This window comes from Ursus arctos, unplaced genomic scaffold, assembly GCF_023065955.2.
Source record: "Ursus arctos isolate Adak ecotype North America unplaced genomic scaffold, UrsArc2.0 scaffold_18, whole genome shotgun sequence".
In the NCBI taxonomy this organism is placed as follows: domain Eukaryota; kingdom Metazoa; phylum Chordata; class Mammalia; order Carnivora; family Ursidae; genus Ursus; species Ursus arctos.
Genome location: NW_026622852.1, coordinates 48,754,415 through 48,773,139, shown reverse-complemented (window position 1 = coordinate 48,773,139; position 18,725 = coordinate 48,754,415). Strand labels below are relative to the sequence as shown.

The window sequence follows — 18,725 nt, the reverse complement described above, 5'->3', positions numbered from 1 at the left end:
GAATCAGTTACTATACATGAGCTATTTGAACAGTGCATAAGGACCACATTCAATAAACATTAACTGTTAATTTTTTCATTTGCAGAGACAAGCAGCAGATTAAGAAAGAAAGTGATTACATATCCTAAATGTACATGTTTTCTACATTTATCCAGCAAAACATGCCTCAAATGTAAGAAAATATGAATGAAGACCTTCCTAAATCAGAAGAACCTCTCTGTTATACTATGCCACTGTGATCACTTTTTTATCCAGAAACATTCTACCTTTTCCTTTCAACTTTCCCACCGGTCCCCTTCAGTTGATATGCCAGCATGAGGCTGGAGAACCAGAGCGGCATGTCCGAGTTCCTCCTCCTGGGGCTCCCCATCCGGCCAGAGCAGCAGGGCGTGTTCTTCGCCCTGTTCCTGGGCATGTACCTGACCACGGTGCTGGGAAACCTCCTCATCATCCTGCTCATCAGGCTGGACTCTCACCTCCACACCCCCATGTACTTCCTCCTCAGCCACTTGGCCTTCACTGATGTCTCTTTCTCATCTGTCACTGTCCCGCAGATGCTAATGAACATGCAGACTAAGTACAAATCCATTCCTTATGCAGGGTGCATGTCACAGACATATTTTTTCATATTCTTTGCTGATTTAGACAGTTTCCTGATCACTTCAATGGCCTATGACAGGTATGTGGCCATCTGTCACCCTCTGCATTATACCATCATCATGAGTCAAAGCATTTGTGTCATGCTGGTGGCTGGGTCCTGGGTCACTGCTTGTGCTTGCGCTCTTTTGCATACTCTCCTCCTAGCTCAGCTGTCCTTCTGTGCTGACCACACCATCCCCCACTTCTTCTGTGACCTTGCTGCCCTGCTTGAATTGTCCTGCTCCGATACTTCCCTCAACCAGTTGGTAATCTTTACTGCAGGATTAACAGCCATTATGCTTCCATTCTTATGCATTGTGGTTTCTTATGGCCGTATTGGGACCACCATCCTCCCGGTTCCTTCTACCAAGGGCATCTGCAAAGCCTTGTCCACTTGTGGATCACATCTCTCAGTGGTGACTCTCTACTATAGGGCAATTATTGGCCTATATTTTCTTCCCTCATCCAACAAAACCAACAGCAAGAACATAATTGCTTCATTGATGTACACAGTGGTCACTCCCATGTTAAACCCCTTCATTTATAGCCTGAGAAATAAAGACATGAGAGAGGCCTTAAGAAAACTCTTGAGTAAGAAAACATATTCTTTCAACTGATACTTTTATTTTAATATGTCCATATGATCTTATTTCCTCAATTACATGTAAATACAAATTATTGTAAATATAGCTCACTTGTCTTTCTTCCACAATGTCACCCGGAAATACTTTGCTGACATTATTCTTGCACCTGTTAGAGAGAATAGTAAAATGGGATGTGCTTTATAGGACTTAATTTGCTCTTTTCTTGAATAATGGGATCGGAAAATACTTTGAAGATGCTGTATCACTTTGGCTGGTATCATCAAATGGAAGCCATTGGGGCTGGCCTTCCCCCAAATTTTCGGATTATTATAAAATGTATTTGGTCTTTCATACATCTATTTCTTTTTTTTTAATCCCTAAATTCTACCTCTGAAACTAATAACACACTATATGTTAATTAAATTGAATTTAAATTAAAAAATTATATTGATCAAAGGAAATGGTCTATAAGATACTTTATTTATTATTTTTCATTATGTTCAGTTAGCCAACATATAGTACATCATAAGTTTTTGTTGTAATATTCAATGATTCATTAGTTGCATATAACTAAGGAATTTTCCATTTTGGTGATGATATGTCTCCTTCTTCACTCAGACATCCAGGTATTCAGGGACTCTGAGCCCTTCTAGAACTTCCAAGAAAAACATAGGAAATTTTACTTTTCCTACATAATAATTAACACACTGCTTTCTTGTCCTTCAGGAATATAACCCACATGTCCTTTCTTCCCAAAAACACACAGATATTCAGCAACAAAATAAATGGCACCTCAGTTGTCTCAGGTACTAGTCTAAGAGCCTAAGATGCATTAAAATCATTAATTCTGACAACAACCCTAAGAGATATTTTGAGAAAACTCATGCTCAAAGAAATATTTTGGTAAAACTCATGCTCAAAAAACATCTTAACATCAGAGTTAGTAAAGGAAGGTTTGAATCTTGGATGTCTGACCCCAGAGTGATTCAGCATGGCAAGGACTGTAATTATTTATATGGAACATTGTGTCCTGGGGAGGAATAATTAGCTCAGCCTAGTGGCAGAGGATATGAAAGACTTCCCAAGGAGGTGTTGCTTTACCTAAGACTTAACAAATCAGAATTAATCAGACACATGAAGTTCTATCGTGTCCTGGTGATCACAGGAAGAGGGAGAAGCATGTTCAGGATATTAAACTGGAAGTTTCAGCTGAGCTACCCACATTTGATAGACACAAGATGCCAAAGTGAGTTGTAAGACACAAAATGTAGATGTTTATAGGAAATGCCCAATACTCAGTTTCATAACTCATGAGCCTCTCAACCTAGACATGAATCTAAAAAGTGCTAAGAGCTAGATATGAGAGGTAGTTGTGGGAGAATTTTTTTGAGAAAGCTGCACAGCGAACCCCAGATCCTCTCAACAGACAAGGAGGTGCTTTCCTCCTCACTTCAACCTTAGTGGGAGAAGCTTCAAAAGAACCATTTAGAGAATTTGACATGTATCTCTTACTTTGATGAGAGCAAGAGCAATAGGAAATATGAAATGGGGAGGAGTAGGGAGAGGGGGAATTGGAATTATGGAATAGAATTATTCCTTCACTTCTTTTCATGGTGGGGCAATAAAAGCAAAAATGTTTCCTGTGTGGAATCACTATGCTGTACACCTGAAACTAATGTAACATAATGTATCAACTGTATTTCAGTTTTTTTTCTTAAAACGTTCTTATGGACTATAGGTGGGTTATGTGAGAGAGAAAACTGGTGGGAAGCCATGTTCAGTTCTCCCCAATAAGACCATGAGCATGTCTAGGAAATGAGAGAGTAAGAGATCTGTAGGGAATGCACTACCACAAAATCAGGGGCTCTGAGGGGAAGCAATCACAGGAAGAAATATACTTTAGTTATATCACAGAGGATGCATGGTAAAGTAGCCTGGGAGTCTCTGAGACAGGGAAGTTCTTTTTTTTTCTTTTTAAAAACCCAGACATATTTGGTTTAAACCACCTTGAAAATCACATGATTTACTAGCCACTGCCAGTACAAAGCCCCAATGGGGGATGGAAATCTCCAAAATGCTATAAAAATTGGATCCTGTTGAATTGTTATCAAAGCAGATACTGTTGATATTCTATTTTTCTATTCTGATGACATGTAGCTCAGCTTCTTATTACACAGTATTAATTAGGTCAGGGGTATGGGTTTCCCTCTAGAAACTCAGTTGGCTTCTTTTTTTTTTTCCCAACATCACAAACTTCCCCCGTACTTTGAACAATGCCTTACATGTGACCTGTCAGTCATAAGGATTGTATGTGTATGTGTGTGTGTGTGTGTGTGAGTGTGTGTGTGTTGAATGATGTTAATATATTTCACTTTGAAGGACATTTACTCTGACACTGACACTACAGAACCATTATCAGTCTTGTTGTAGGTTATTTTGCTAAACAACTCTATCTATCCATTGAACAAGAGTAATGGTGGACCTTTAACACTGAATTATCTGCAGTAAATGGTTCTAGAGGGGATTCCCCTGGGGTATTCCTACTATTTATATAAATTCAAGATGTTCCGTCTGACAAGAAATCTGAATCCACCGTTCCACAGCCTCTACACTTATCCAGATGCCAAATCCCTTCCTCATTGTCTATAAAACAGAGTGGTTACCATTTTCAAGGTGACTTTCTCAAGGAAGCTCTTAAAGTGAAGGTCACAAATCATAAAATAATGCATTATTTTAATCACATTAAAGACATAGATAATTTAAAAAGCTAACAAGCTTCCAATAATGGAAGACATTTGCAACATATACAACTGATAAAGGATTAATTTACTGATTATATGAAGTCTGTCTGACAATGCAATAAATAGAAGAGATACTCAGCCATCAGAAAGAATGATTACCCAACATTTGCATCAACATGGATGGGACCGGAGGAGATTACGCTAAGTGAAATAAGTCAAGCAGAGAAAGACAATTATCATATGCTTTCACTCATTTATGGAACATAAGAAATAGGAAGATCGGTAGGAGAAGGAAGGGAGTAAAGAAGGGGGGGTTAAACAAAAGGGGAAATGAACCACGAGAGACTATGGACTCTGGGAAACAAACTGAGGGTTTTAGAGGGGAGGGGTGGGGGAGGGGTTAGCCTGGTGATGGGTATTAAGGAGGGCACGTATTGCATGGAACACTGGGTGTTATATGCGAACAATGAATCATGGAGCACTACATCAAAAACTAATGAGGTATTGTATGGTGACTAACATGTCATAATAAAATTTTTTAAAAAAGAGAGAGAAACAGTCCAGTAGAAAAGCAGGGAAAATACATAATCATGTATTTCACAAAAGAAATGTTGTCCCAATAAGGATAATGATGGCTGCTCTAATGGTCCAGTGTGGGTCTTCTAGCAGGTTGATGGCATTTCACTATGCAGTAATTTCAGAACCAGGTTCAGTTATCTCTCAGGGCAGTAGTTAATTTTCTTTCAGACAACAGAGGAGAAAATGCAGATGTTTCTTTAAAATTCTGGCCAGGAAAGAATAGACATTCTCTTCTACTGGGGAGATTTGCCACATAGCAACACTTAGATTAACAGGAGATGTGGCAGCAGTCTCCCACTGACAACTTCACACTTGAGAGGAAGGTCATGAATTTTTGGTGGATAGCCAGCCATCTCTGTCACAAATGTCCAATAAGTATAGGTTAAGATGCTCTACCTCATAAATAATCAGAGAAATTGAAAGTAAAATCACAATGAGATACCATTTGCTATCCACCAGAGTCACAAAAATTAAGAAATCTGGCAATACCAAGTGTTGTTGAAAAAGTAAAGTAATAAGAACTCTCATACTTAAGAAATGGAAATTTAAATTAGTATAACTTTAAAAAATTGACAGGCTTTATTTCTTTTTTTATAATAATATTTTTTATTATATTATGTTAGTCACCATACAGTACATCCCTAGTTTTATTTCTTAGAGCAGTTTTAGGTTTACAGAAAAAGTAAGCAGAAAGTTACTATATGCTTCATCCCCACCCCTGCCCAGTTTTCCCTGTTATTAGCATCTTGCATCAGTGTGGAACTTCTGTAATGACTCAACCAACATTAATGTATTATTAACTAAAGTCCGTAGTTTCCACTAGAGTTCACTCTTTGTATCGCACAGTTTTTTGTGTTTTTGATAAATGTATATAATGATGTATTTCCACTGTTATACAAAATATCATACAGAATAGTTTCACTGCCCTAAAAGTCCCCTTTGTTCTATATATTTACCTTTCTCCCCATCAAGCCCTGAACCCTGGTAACCACTGATCTTTTGTGGGCTCTATAGTTCGCCATCTCCAGAATGTCATATGGTTGGAATCATACAGTATATAGTCTTTTCAGCCTGGCTTCTTGGTATAGGTACTTTATAGAAGAGTTTAGCAGTGAAAGTTGAGTGGAACATTACATGCCTACAATCCAGTAATTCTTCTAGGTATATAATTTACAGAAATCTCTTGCATATATGTGCTAGATGATGTATCAGAGTGTTTGTAGCATCATTTCTCTTGATAGCAAAATGCTGAAAACAAACAAAATAGCCATAAAACGAGAACACACAAGTGTGTGATAGTTTCACAGTGGAATGTAATAAAACATGGATGAATCTCACAAGAATGATATCAGACAACAAAAGCAAAACCTAGAATAAATATATTATTATTTCATTTATATGCAGTTCTAGAGCAGGCTAAATGGAAGGAACAATATAGATATGTTAAAATTTTAAATAAAAGTAAGAGAATATTGAAATATTAAAAACATTGGGTACTTTCCTTTTTTTCTTTTTCAAAAGTTAAAGAGTCAAAATTAAAAGAATATTTTTCCAGTTTACATAAAAAACTTGGGATGTACTGTATGGTGACTAATATAACATAATAAAAATTATTATTAAAAATAAATATTGTGAACATATTTGGAAAAAAACTAATACATACCATCAAAAAATCAAACAATACTGAAAAATATAAAGAAGGAGGGCACATATTGCATGGTGCACTGGGTGTTATACACAAGTAATGAATCGTGAAACTTTACATCAAAAACTAGGAATGTACTGTATGGTGACTAACATAATAAAAAATATTATTATACAAAAATAAATAATTCTCTAAATAAATTTAAAAAAATAAATAAAGAAGAAAGTAATAATCATCCATAGCCCCAATACTCCAACAAAACACTATGAACATTAAGACATAGTTCTATGCATATACATACATCTACACACACTTACTGGGTATCTATGTAAAAATTATTGGATACTTTCAACAGGAGAGGAAGATACAATTAGAGAGGAGATAAGGGGCTTCAACAATATTGTTAGCTTTCTGCTGCTTAAGCCTAGAGATTGTTAAATGAATATTTCTTTTAATATTATTCTCTAAAATGTGATTATATGTCACATGTGTATAAACACATACACACATATTCACACATACAACATACCATGTGTATGTACATATAAATTTAAGCCATATATCTGCCATATATGCTTTTTTTGTGTGCCATTTCAACGTTTTTTAAAGTTTAAATAAAATTTCCAGTAAAATGGGTAAAAATATTACTCAAGTTTGAGAAATATTCAAGTGATTTAAAGAACTCAGGATTTGACCTCACACATATAGCATTTTAAGTACCACCTCTACTAAACATTGCTAGTTTTGTGTCACTGGGCTACTTACTAAGCATCCCTTAATATGAATTTCCTCCTTTATATTAATTATCAGAATTAAATGAAATAGTGAATATGGAAATATTTGTCACAGTTATCAGCTTATAGCAGTGAAATTACTTAGTTATACCTGCGTTGAGAAGAGGTAGTTTCTCAAGGACTGAAAGCAAAATGAACATTTCAGATGAAAACGTAGGACACTATATTTATGGGACAGGGATGTGCTTTTTAAAAAATTCAGAAATATTTGGATTAAACTACATTGAAGTACTGCTTAAGTTCACTTCAGGTCTGGGTTCCTGATGGTCTTCCTTTAAGAAAAGATGGTCGTGCAGGTATGTTTTCTCCTATGACTCTAAAATGAATAAGGAAACTAAACAGAGACGAAAACTAAGTCCAAGCTGAAACAGAGACTGAAGAGTGCTACATCAAGATTCACTAAAAAGCAGCTATTCAGAGAGGAAGGAATGCTCGCGTTGCATGTGCAGGATGGAACGGGTCTTATATCTAATTAGTAGGGAAAACAGCACTCAACATGGTGAAAATATTCCTCTACTGAGTAGATGTCCCAGAGCTCCTTTCATATCCCGATTCCTCAGACTGTAGATAAAGGGATTGATCATGGGAGTGACCAGAGTGTACAATACGGCCACAGTGACATCCTTGTCATTGGAGTTATTGGATGAGGGGAAGAAGTACAGTCCAATAATTGCCCCATAGTACAGAGACACAACAGAGAGGTGAGAGCCACAAGTAGACAAAGCTTTGCAGATTCCTTTGGTTGAGGGGACCCTCAGGATAGTGGCCCCTATGCGGCCATAAGAGACCAGGATGCATATGAATGGCAGGGTAATGACCACCCCCCCTACAGTGATGATAACCAGATTATTGACTGTGGTATCTGAGCTGGAGAGCTTAAGCAAGGCAGAAAGGTCACAGAAGAAGTGCGGGAGAGTGTTGTCTCCACAGAAAGAGAGACGAACCAGGAGGAGGGTATGCAAAAGGGCACTGGCACAAGATAGGACCCAGGACACAATTACTAGCAGGTAACACAGGCTCTGACTCATGATGGTGGTATAGTGGAGGGGGTGACAGATGGCCACGTACCTGTCATAGGCCATTGATGTGAGAAGGAAGCTGTCGAGATCCCCCCAAAATAAGAAGAAATACACTTGGGAAATGCATCCACCAAATGAGATGGATTGACTCTGTGTCTGCATGTTGATGAGCATCTTTGGAGCTGTGACTGATGAGAAAGAGATGTCAGTGAAGGCCAGGTGGCTGAGGAAGAAGTACATGGGGGTGTGGAGGCGAGAGTCCAGCCTGATGAGCAGGATGATAAGCAGGTTCCCCAGCACCGTGGTCAGGTACATGATCAGGAAAAGAGTATAGTATGTGCCCTGCTGCTCTGGCTCGATGGGGAGCCCCAGGAGGAGAAACTCAGACACGCTGCTCTGATTATCCCTCTTCATGCTCTTCACTTTTGCTGGAGATGGGGGGGAAAAGATGGCTATGTGAAAGAATGAGAAATCATTGTAACTAATACATTATGGAAATATGGTTTTGAATTAGTCAGTACATTAATTTTAACATGAATAGCTCATGCTTTTTGTCCCACTAATGGGCTAGTGACGGTCTGACATCAGGATTTTATGTGTCCACCTAGAAACCAACACAGTCTCTTTCGGAGGAAACTTCAGACATCAGAATGATAATCAGAGAAGATCACGCTCAAATATGAGGATTCCAGGAGTTCATGATAGAAATTTGAGATTAAGAAATTAGGTGCAAGGCTAGGTCAGTAACCAGTTATTGGAAAGGCAAGTAGAGGCTCTCCAATTGGTCTTTTGCCCTTTCTTAACCTTCCTCATGCCTCTCACATGTGCTTTGGCTAATATTTTATCTCCATGGATTGGATCAAGAGAAGACAACCCCATGGGCTGCTTTGGATCTCCTGAAATCAAGATCTGGAGGTTTGGTGGAAACATTATATGTAACCTCTTCAAGGCAGGGGCATTAAGGACAAGAATCTTTGTCAATAACATAGAAGATCTAGTGACATACCTTATAATATAGCCATCGGTCCTTTCTTTAAAAAAATTCCTTCCTGTTCCTCAACATTTTCTGTCTACCATCACTTTTGTTAAAGAAATTTTCATGCAATGTGGAGGAAAAAAGAGTCCATTTCTCTTCCAAAGTCTCACCTATTCCCTGAGTTCTAGCCAGATTGCTTTTATGCCAGTTCTCAGAATGCCAGGAAATACTTTGGATTTTCCAGTCATATCCTGGATATACCAAAGAATGAACTTTTTGTAAGTGTTTGCCCAACATACGTTACCAAATAACCTCTCCTTTTTCACAGTTCCTAACCTAGGTTTTAGGCCAGTGATTCCTAACTGATTTTTTCTTGTCATATCCTAACACTTCTTGTACTTTGCTAACACTATCATTTCTCTCTCTTTCTTCTTCAGGCAGTTAGTCTTAAACCTGCCCATGTGAACACTCACAAAATGATAGGGAAAGGGATTATGATAATCTGTCTACTAAAAAATAGAATTCACATACTATATGAAGACTTAATCAATCTAAAGGTCTTTTCTCTGAGAGCTAAGAAAGTGTCTCACTATAGGACCCACATTCATCTTGGGGCTTAACTGAAGTTTACATTATGTACCAATTCTCCCAATGTGTCTGAAATTATCTCTCTAATTTCTACATTCTTCAGTCCACCAAATTCAAAATCCTGTTAGTTTAATGTTACCTGACATGAATCACACATTCAGTGTTTCTAGTCATTACCATTATAATAATAAATCAGTTTATCACAATGAAAGTGCTAACTAGCTGTCTGCTGGACATTTAAGTTGTTTTTAATATTTTTCTATTTCCAGCAATGTTTTATTAATAGCACTGTTCATATGCCATTTTTCACATTAGTATACATATCTGTAGCAGAAATTCATAGAAATGGATTTGGAGGATATGTGTTTTTTTCACCATTTTGATACTATTGAATTATAAGAGGAAGCCTGTTTTTATGGGTTCTTTAAAAGGATCCCTGAATTTTAAGAGCTTGTCATGTGAAGATTGCAAAAATGGACATTCTAGTTAAATGTTTGGAGACAACAGGGCTATGGTGTTTGAGGAACAGGAAAAGTCAGGAGCATGGTCAGCATTGGAAAGTTATGGGGTTGGAGAATTATCTAGGAACCAGATTATATAAGTACTTTTCTGTATAATGGAAAATTTTGATTCAATCCTCAGAGCAACAGAACACCCATGGAAAGGTATAAGTCAAGGAGTGAAAGAAAAATTTTAAATAGTATGCTGGCTACTACATAGAGAACAGATTATAGCAAGGCAAGAGTGTCAGTGAGAATCTAACAGGAGGCTATTGGCATAGTTCAGGTACAAAATAACACCTACTTACACGTGAATGATGGCAGAGGAGATGAAGTTAATTGGGATAATATTTGGAGGAAAAACCAGTAAGACGTAAGGGGGAATGAAATATAAGCAAAAGGAGATATGTATTTCACTATCCTCTCAAAAATTAGATGGAGGATCATCAGAGATAAATTGTTCTACATGGAGCTGTCTGTTATACTATGGTGTGAGGGGAGTAGAACCATGTTAGGGATCAGTAGCACACAGTGGACACACACACACACACACACACACACACACACACACACACATGCAGTTGCACTGCTGAATATAAATTCTACTCCTGCTCTGACATTGCCTAATTGATGAGCACATATACCTCCAGTCAGAAAGTGTGGGAAGGTTCCTCCTTTTTTCTGTAGAAGACACAGAATACAATGAAGCAGGTGGAGTCTCTGAGGGTCTCAAAGATGCATTGCAGTAGGGAGAACAGTTACCAGTTCAGAACCAAATTAAATTGATATACACTTCTTCACAACCCCTTGACCAATGGGCATGGGTTATAGCTTTACAAATCACAGAGAGACCCGGGGTGTATGGGAGGGGGGAACTCCCCACCCCAGCTTCAAGTTAGAGACAAACAGGATATAATTGCTTCATTGCCTTTGGTTCCCATGAGGGAAGAACTATTACTAGCAGGCAATAGGAGAGTTCACCTTGGAGGAATGATGATAATAAGCGCAAACAAGCTACTAGGAGCTTGGTGATTCACAAAGCTTTTTGCCTTCTCAGGTTACATTGGAAAAAATGTAATTCAGAGTCCATAAGAAACCAAACTGGTACTTGAGTGTATTAACCAAAGTCTCTTGTATCTGAATGCCATGTTATTCCAAGAACACCAGAAACACTCTAATACTTTTACTCTCAGAACAAAAGATCAAGGGACTTTATATCCTATCACCTAAACTGGACCCTGAGGGATGAAATGCAATTTCTATAAATCTTGATCTCCTGCCCAAAAGCTGTGGAGTCAGCATTCTCTTGGTGCAAGTTTCTTATAGTACTATAGAATAACCATTCAAACAATGCTTTCCACTAACTCTCTTACAAAATTGATTCCAAATTTATTTCACACATCTCCAGCTCCACTTATATGAAGCCAGGTAGAAAATGAATACCATGTGCTTGTTATTCAAGATGAAGATATGTGAATATTTTTTAATGTTTTTTATTACATTATATTAGTCACCATACAGTACATCCCTGCTTTCTGATGCAAGGTTCGATGATTCATTAGTTGCGTATAACACCCAGTGCACCATGCAGTATGTGCCCTCCTTACTACCCCTCACCAGTCTATCCCATTCCCCCACCCCCCTCCCCTCTGAAGCCCTCAGTTTGTTTCTGAGAGTCCATAGTCTCCCATGCTTCACTCCCCCTTCTGATTGCCCCCCGTTCTTTATCCCTTTCTTCCCTTACCGATCTTCCTAGTTCTTATGTTCCATAGATGAGAGAAATCATATGATAATTGTCCTTCTCTGCTTGACTTATTTCATTAGCATTATCTCCTCCAGTGCCGTCCATGTTGCAGCAAATGTTGAGAACTCGTTCTTTCTGATAGCTGAGTAATATTCCATTGTATATGTGGACCACAGCTTCTTAATCCAGTCATCTGTTGAAGAGCGTCTCGGTTCCTTCCATGATTTGGCTATTGTGTATAATGCTGCTATGAACATTGGGGTGCATATGGCCCTTCACTACATCTGTATCTTTGGGGTAAATATCCAGTAGTGCAATGGCTGGGTCATAGGGTAGCTCAATTTTTAACTTTTTAAGGGACCTCCACACTGTTTTCCAGAGTGGCTGCACCAACTTGCATTCCCACAAACAATGTAGGAGGGATCCCCTTTCTCCACATCCTCTCCAGCAATTGCTGTTTCCTGCCTTGTTGATTTTTGCCATTCTAACTGGCATAAGGTGGTATATTAGTGTGGTTTTGATTTGAATTTCCCTGATGGCTAATGATTTTGAACAGTTTTTCATGCGTCTGTTGGCCATTTGTATGTCATCATTGGAAAAGTGTCTGTTCCTATCTTCTGCCCATTTTATGATTTGTTTATTTGTTTCTCACGTATTGAGTTTGAGAAGTTCTTTGTAGATCTTGGATACTAGTCTTTTATCTGTAGCATCATTTGCAAATATATTCTCCCATTCTGTGGGCTGCCTCTTAGTTTTTTTGATTGTTTCCTTGGCTGTGCAGAACCTTTTTATTTTGATGAAGTCCCACATGTTCATTTTATCTTTTGTTTCTCATGCCTTTGGAGATGTGTCATGAAAAAGGTTGCTTTGGCCGATGTCGTAGAGGTTGTTGCCTATGTTTTCCTCCAGGATTTTGATGGATTCCTGTCTCACATCGAGGTCTTTCATCCATTTGGAGTTTATTTTTTGTATGGTGTGAGATAGTGGTCAAGTTTCATTCTTTTGCATGTAGCTGTCCAATTTTCCCAGCACCATTTATTGAAGAGACTGTCTTTTTTCCACCGGATGTTTTTTCCTGCTTTATCAAAGATTAGTTGCCCAAAGAGCTGAGGGTCCATTTCTGGGTTCTCTATTCTGTTCCATTGGTCTATGTGTCCATTTTTGTGCCAGTACCATGCTGTCTTTGTGATCACAGCTTTGTAGTACAGCTCGAAATCCGGCATTGTGATGCCCCCAGCTTTGTTTTTCCTTTTCAATAGTTCCTTGGCGATTCGGGGCCTTTTCTGGTTCCACACAAATTTAAGGACTATTTGTTCCAGTTCTTTGAAAAATGTCATCGGTATTTTGATCGGGATAGCATTGAGGGTGTAGATTGCTCTGGGTAGCATGGACATTTTAACTATTTTAATTCTTCCAATCCATGAGCATGGAATATTTTTCCATCTTTTTGTGTCTTCTTCAATGTCTTTCAAGAGTGATTTATAGTTTCTAGAATATAGGTCCTTTACATCTCTGGTTAAGTTAATTCCAAGATAACGTATGATTTTTGGTGCTGTTGTAAATGGGATGGATTCCCTAATTTCTCTTTCTTCAGTCTCATTGTTCATGTATAGAAATGCAACTGATTTCTGAGCATTGATTTTGTATCCCGCCACATTACTGAATTGCTCTATAACTTCTAATAGTTTGGGAGTGGATTCTTTTGGGTTTTCCATATAAAGTATCATGTCATCTGCAACGAGAGACATTTTGACTTCTTCTTTGCCTATTTGGATACCTTTTATACCTTTTTGTTGCAAGGACTTCTAGTACTATGTTGAATAATAGTGGCAAGAGTGGGCATCCTTGTGTTCCTGATCTTAAGGGAAAGGCTTCCAGCTTTTCCCCATTGAGAATAATATTTGCTGTAGGCTTTTCATAGATAGCTTTTATGAGCTTGAGAAATGAACCCTCTATTCCTGAACTCTGGAGGGTTTTAATCAGAAAAGGATGCTGTATTTTGTCAAATGCTTTTTCTGCATCTATTGAGAGAATCATATGATTTCTGAATTTTTGTTTCTGAATAAAATCTAAGATACTGATAGATTTGCGAATGTTGTACCACCCCTGCATCCCAGGGATGAATCCCACTTGGTCATGATGGATAATCCTTTTAATGTACAGTTGTATTCTATTTGCCAGGATCTTGTTGAGGATTTTGGCGGACATATTCATTAGGGAAATCAGTCTGTAATTCTCCTTTTTGTTGGGGTCTTTGCCTGGTTTGGGGATCAAGGTAATATTGGCCTCATAGAATGAGTTTGGTAGCTTTCCTTCTGTTTCTATTTTTTGAAATAGCTTTAGGAGAATAGGTATTATTTCTTCTTTGAATGTTTGGTAGAATTCCCCAGGAAAACCATCCGGGCCTGGAGTTTTATTTTTTGGAAGATTGTTTATCACTGACTCAATCTCTTCATAATTAATTGGCCTATTTAAAAAATCAATTTCTTCCTGTTTCAGTCTTGGTAGTTTATGGGTTTCCAGGAAGGCCTCCATCTCTTCCAGATTGCTTAATTTATTGGCATAAAGCTGTTGATAAAAGTTTCTAATAATCCTTCCAATTTCATTGGTGTTGGTTGTGACCTCTCCTTTTTCATTCAGAATTTTATTAATTTGGGTCCTTTCTCTATTCTTTTGGATAAGTCCTGCCAGAGGTTTGTCAATTTTATTAATTCTCTCAAAAAACCAGCTTCTAGTTCTGTTGATCTGCTCTACTGTACTCCTGGTTTCTAATTCGTTGATTTCTGCTCTAATCTTGGTCAACTGCTTCCTCGCATTGCTGTTCCAGCTTCTTGAGGTGAGAATATAAAAACTGCATTTTAGATTTTTCTATTCTTTTGAGTGAGGCTTGGATGGCTATGTATTTCCCCCTTAGGACTGCCTTTGCAGTGTCCCATAGGTTTTGGACCGTTGTGTTTTCATTCTCGTTGGTCTCCATAAATTGTTTAATTTGATTTTTGATTTCCTGGTTTATCGAATCATTCCTGAGCAGGATGGTTCTTAGTCTCCAAGTGTTTGTGTTTCTTCCAAATTTTTCCTTGTGGTTGAGTTCCACTTTCAAAGCGTTGTGGTCTAAGAATATGCAGGGGATAATTTCAGTCTTTTGGTATCGGTTGAGACCTGTTTTGTGTCCCAGAACATGGTCTATTCTTGAGAATGTTCCATGGGCATTAGAATAGAATGAGTATTCTTTGGTTCTGGGTGCAGTGTTCTATATATATCTATGAGGTCCAACTCGTCGAGTATGGCATTCAAAGCCTTTGATTCTTTGCTTAGTTTTTGCAAGGGTGTTCTGTCTATTTCTGATAGTGGGGTGTTGAGGTCCCCTACTATTAATGTATTTTTATCTATATGTCTCTTTATTGTGGTTAAGAGTTGGCTTGTGTATCTTGCTGCTCCCCTGTTGGGGGCATATATATTTATAATTGTCATATCCACTTGTTGTATACATCCTTAAAGAATAATATAGTGCCCTTCTGTGTCTCTAACTATAGTCTTTAGTTTAAAATCCAATCTGTCTGATATGAGAATTGCTACCCCAGCTTTCTTCTGAGGTCCATTTGCGTGAAAGATGGTACTCCATCCCTTTACTTTTGGTCTGAATGTATCTTTGGGTTCAAAATGTCTCTTGTAGACAGCAAGTGAATGGGTCATTTCTTTTTATCCAATCTGCAACCCTGTTGCGTTTATGGGAGCATTTGAGCCATTCACATTGAGACTGAATACTGAGAGTTATGATTTTAATGATGCCATGTTGCCAGTAAAGTCTTTGACTTTCTGTTCTGTATCACTCTTGGGGCCTTTTTACCTGTATAGAACCCCCCTTAATATCTCCTTAGGGCTGGTTTCATAGTTACGAAATTGGTCAATGACTGGCGATTCTGGAAGGTCCTTATCTCCATCAATTCTGGATAAAGGATCCTTGGCTGCATGTTTTTCTCTGAAAGAGTTTTAAAAATGCCCCCCCAATGCTTTCTCTCATTCCAGGTCTGTGTAGACAGGTCTGATGTAATTCTGGTAACTTTGCCTTGGTACGTGAGAAATTTCTTTGCCCTGGCCGCTTTCAATACTGTATCCTTGGATCTAATATTTGTGAAATGCACTATGACGTGACGTGGTGTAGATTTGTCGTGGTTGAGCTTGGGAGGGGTCCTCTCTGCCTCTTGGACACGAATGCTTGTTTCCTTTGCTAGATTGGGGAAGTTTTCAGCTACAATTTGTTCAAATATCTCTTCTAGACCTCTGTTTTTCTCCACCCCCTCAGGGATGCCGATGATTCTGACATTGGAACGTTTCATTGAGTCAGTAATCTCCCGTAACCTACATTCGTGGGCGTGGATTTTTTTAAGTCCAGCTTCTTTTTTCACTTTTTCTTCTACTAACCCAACCTCCAATTCACTAATACGGTCCTCTGCCTCATTTACCCTGGCCATCAGAGCCTCTAGTTTTGACTGCATTTGGCTCATAGAATTTTTAATTTCTGCCAGATTCGCTCTCATTTCTGCCCTTAGAGATTCTATATTCTCATTAACATTTTCGTTAATACTTTTTTCAAGTCTACACATCATCTTGACCATTGTTACTCTGAATTCCATTTCTGATAATTTGGTTACATCCATATCCATTAGTTCTGTGGCAGAGGCCACAGACTCATTGTCTTTTCTTTGCTGGGGGGGATTTCTCCTTCTCGTCATTCTGATGAGGAGAGGTTGCGGGGTTGTCCAGAGCCCAAATTTTTGACCAGGACCCAGGCCGTGCGCCCTTGTTTTATAGGGATCTTAGGGATGTGGGCTTCTTGATTTTTTTCAGCCTGCCTTCTGGGGAAGGGGCCTGCTGTGCCAATACTCAGGCAACCCTGTTCGGGTAGGGTCTCCGTGTCTCCTCAATACTCAGCGCTGGAGATGTTCATTTGTAGAGATCCAGATGTATCTTCCTGCGTCTCAGGCTGATTCCGTGGATGTTCTGGCTGGTCTGGTACCTATCCAACTCGACTCAGGGGACCAGCTGAAAAAGGGGTCCCCTACTTCTCCGCCATCTTAACCCTCCCACCTCAAATCAAGAAGCATTTTTTAAAAAAAGATTTCGTTTATTTACTTCAGAGAGAGAGCTCGATCTGTGAATATTTTTAAGTGTTATTATTTGTTCTGTTTTGCATTAAAAGAAATCAGTCTGTAGTTGGAATAGCTATTTGAATGAAGAAATCTTGTAAGATATTTAGACTTCAGAAATGGTTTCTAGGTCCTGTGGATCATGGTTGATAATATTGCCCTGATTATAAAGCTGTCGTTGACCTGCCTATTTTCCTAAAAGTCAAAATTAGACAAGATTTCCTTCTCAAACCAGTAGAATATCATGAGCAACTCCCTTTTTCCCTACATGCATGGAGTTAAAAATAAAATCCATGACTCTGCAAGATTTTTTACTTGATTACAATATGAGAAAAAAAGTGTCCCTTTGAATTAATAAATGGTATTTCTAGTGCCCCAGGTACCAGTTACCATTTCCTAGAAGACATTCATCTTTGTCCTCTGCTATACCAGTCCCTATCGTCTTTCCAAACCCTATTCAAAATCTGCCCCCTGCATGGTGCACTGGGTGTTATACGCAAATAATGAATCATGGAACATTACATCACAAACTAAGGATACACTGTATGGTGACTAACATAACATAATAAAAAATTATTATAAAAAAACCTGCCCCCTGTAATAACTTATAATTTAATAAAAAATACACTTACACATGCACATACTACAAAGTTGAAAAATAGGCAAAATGAGATTAATAGGTCTTTGAGGAAAAGATACTCAAATGAGCTAGTAACATAAAAAGATGGTCAACCTCAATAATAATCATAACAAATCAAATCAAAGACAAATTAAAACCTCAATAAGGTTCCATTTTATACTAATATATTGGAAAAATTAAGTTAGACAATGCTCTTTGTTGACAATGTTGTGTATTTTGGAAGTCTTATTTATTTCTAGTAGAGAAACAATATGGCATCATGTTTTACAGTTGAAATATACATTACCTTGGACCATGCACTTCCACTCCCAGGTTTATATCCTAAAGAAGATTTGTGCATGTACAACTGGAGACATAAATAAGAAGGTTCATGACAACATTGTTCATAATAGAAAAAAATGAAAATTTCAACAACAAATAAATTATGGTATTTTTACTAAGAAATATTGTAGAGCAACTATATGCCATATCAGTGAATTACAGAAATTAAATATTGAGAGAAGAAAAGCAAGACTCCAGGAACATAACAAAATGCAGAAACAAAAATTTTATATGTGTACGTGTTATTATGGACTGAATGTTTGTCCCTCCAAAATTTATATATGGAGGCCTTAACCCCCCAGTGTGGTTACATTTCGAGATGGGGCCTCTAAGAACATAATTAATGTTAAATGGAAACATAAGGATAGAGCCCTGATTCATGATTCATTGGAATTAGTGTCCTTATAAGAAGAGACACCAGAGAGCTCATTCCCTCTGAACACACACTAGGAAAAGGCCACATGAGGACATAGTGAGAAGGCCATCTAAGAGCCAGAAAGAGAGCTCTCACCAAAAACTGAATCTGCCAGAACCTTAATCTTAGACTTCTAGACTCCAGAACTGTGAGAAATTAAATTTCTGTTGCCTAAGCCATGAAGTTTGTGGCATTTTGTTATGGCAGTATAAGCAGACTAAGACACACACGCACACACACACACACACGTCATATATAGACAAAGAGATGCATACACATAGAAATAAGAATACAGAAATTTGATTGAATCATAAACATAAAATTCAGGCTACTCATTTCCTCTTGAGAGGAGATGGGGGATTAGGATTTGGAGGAGACCATGGGTAGATTCAA

At 38.1% G+C, this 18,725-nt stretch overlaps 2 protein-coding genes across 2 annotated transcripts; one reads left to right on the top strand and one right to left on the bottom strand.

Moving 5' to 3' along the window:
* Positions 1-314: 314 nt before the first annotated feature.
* Positions 315-1,256, top strand: LOC113266376 (olfactory receptor 1J1-like). The gene has a single exon (XM_026513913.2). The coding sequence runs from the start codon at positions 315-317 to the stop codon at positions 1,254-1,256; it is 942 nt and encodes a 313-aa protein (XP_026369698.2).
* Positions 1,257-7,473: 6,217 nt separating this feature from the next.
* Positions 7,474-8,418, bottom strand: LOC113266611 (olfactory receptor 50-like). The gene has a single exon (XM_026514344.4). It carries the CDS (start codon positions 8,413-8,415, stop codon positions 7,474-7,476), a length of 942 nt encoding a protein of 313 aa, XP_026370129.2. The 5' UTR covers positions 8,416-8,418.
* Positions 8,419-18,725: the final 10,307 nt, after the last annotated feature.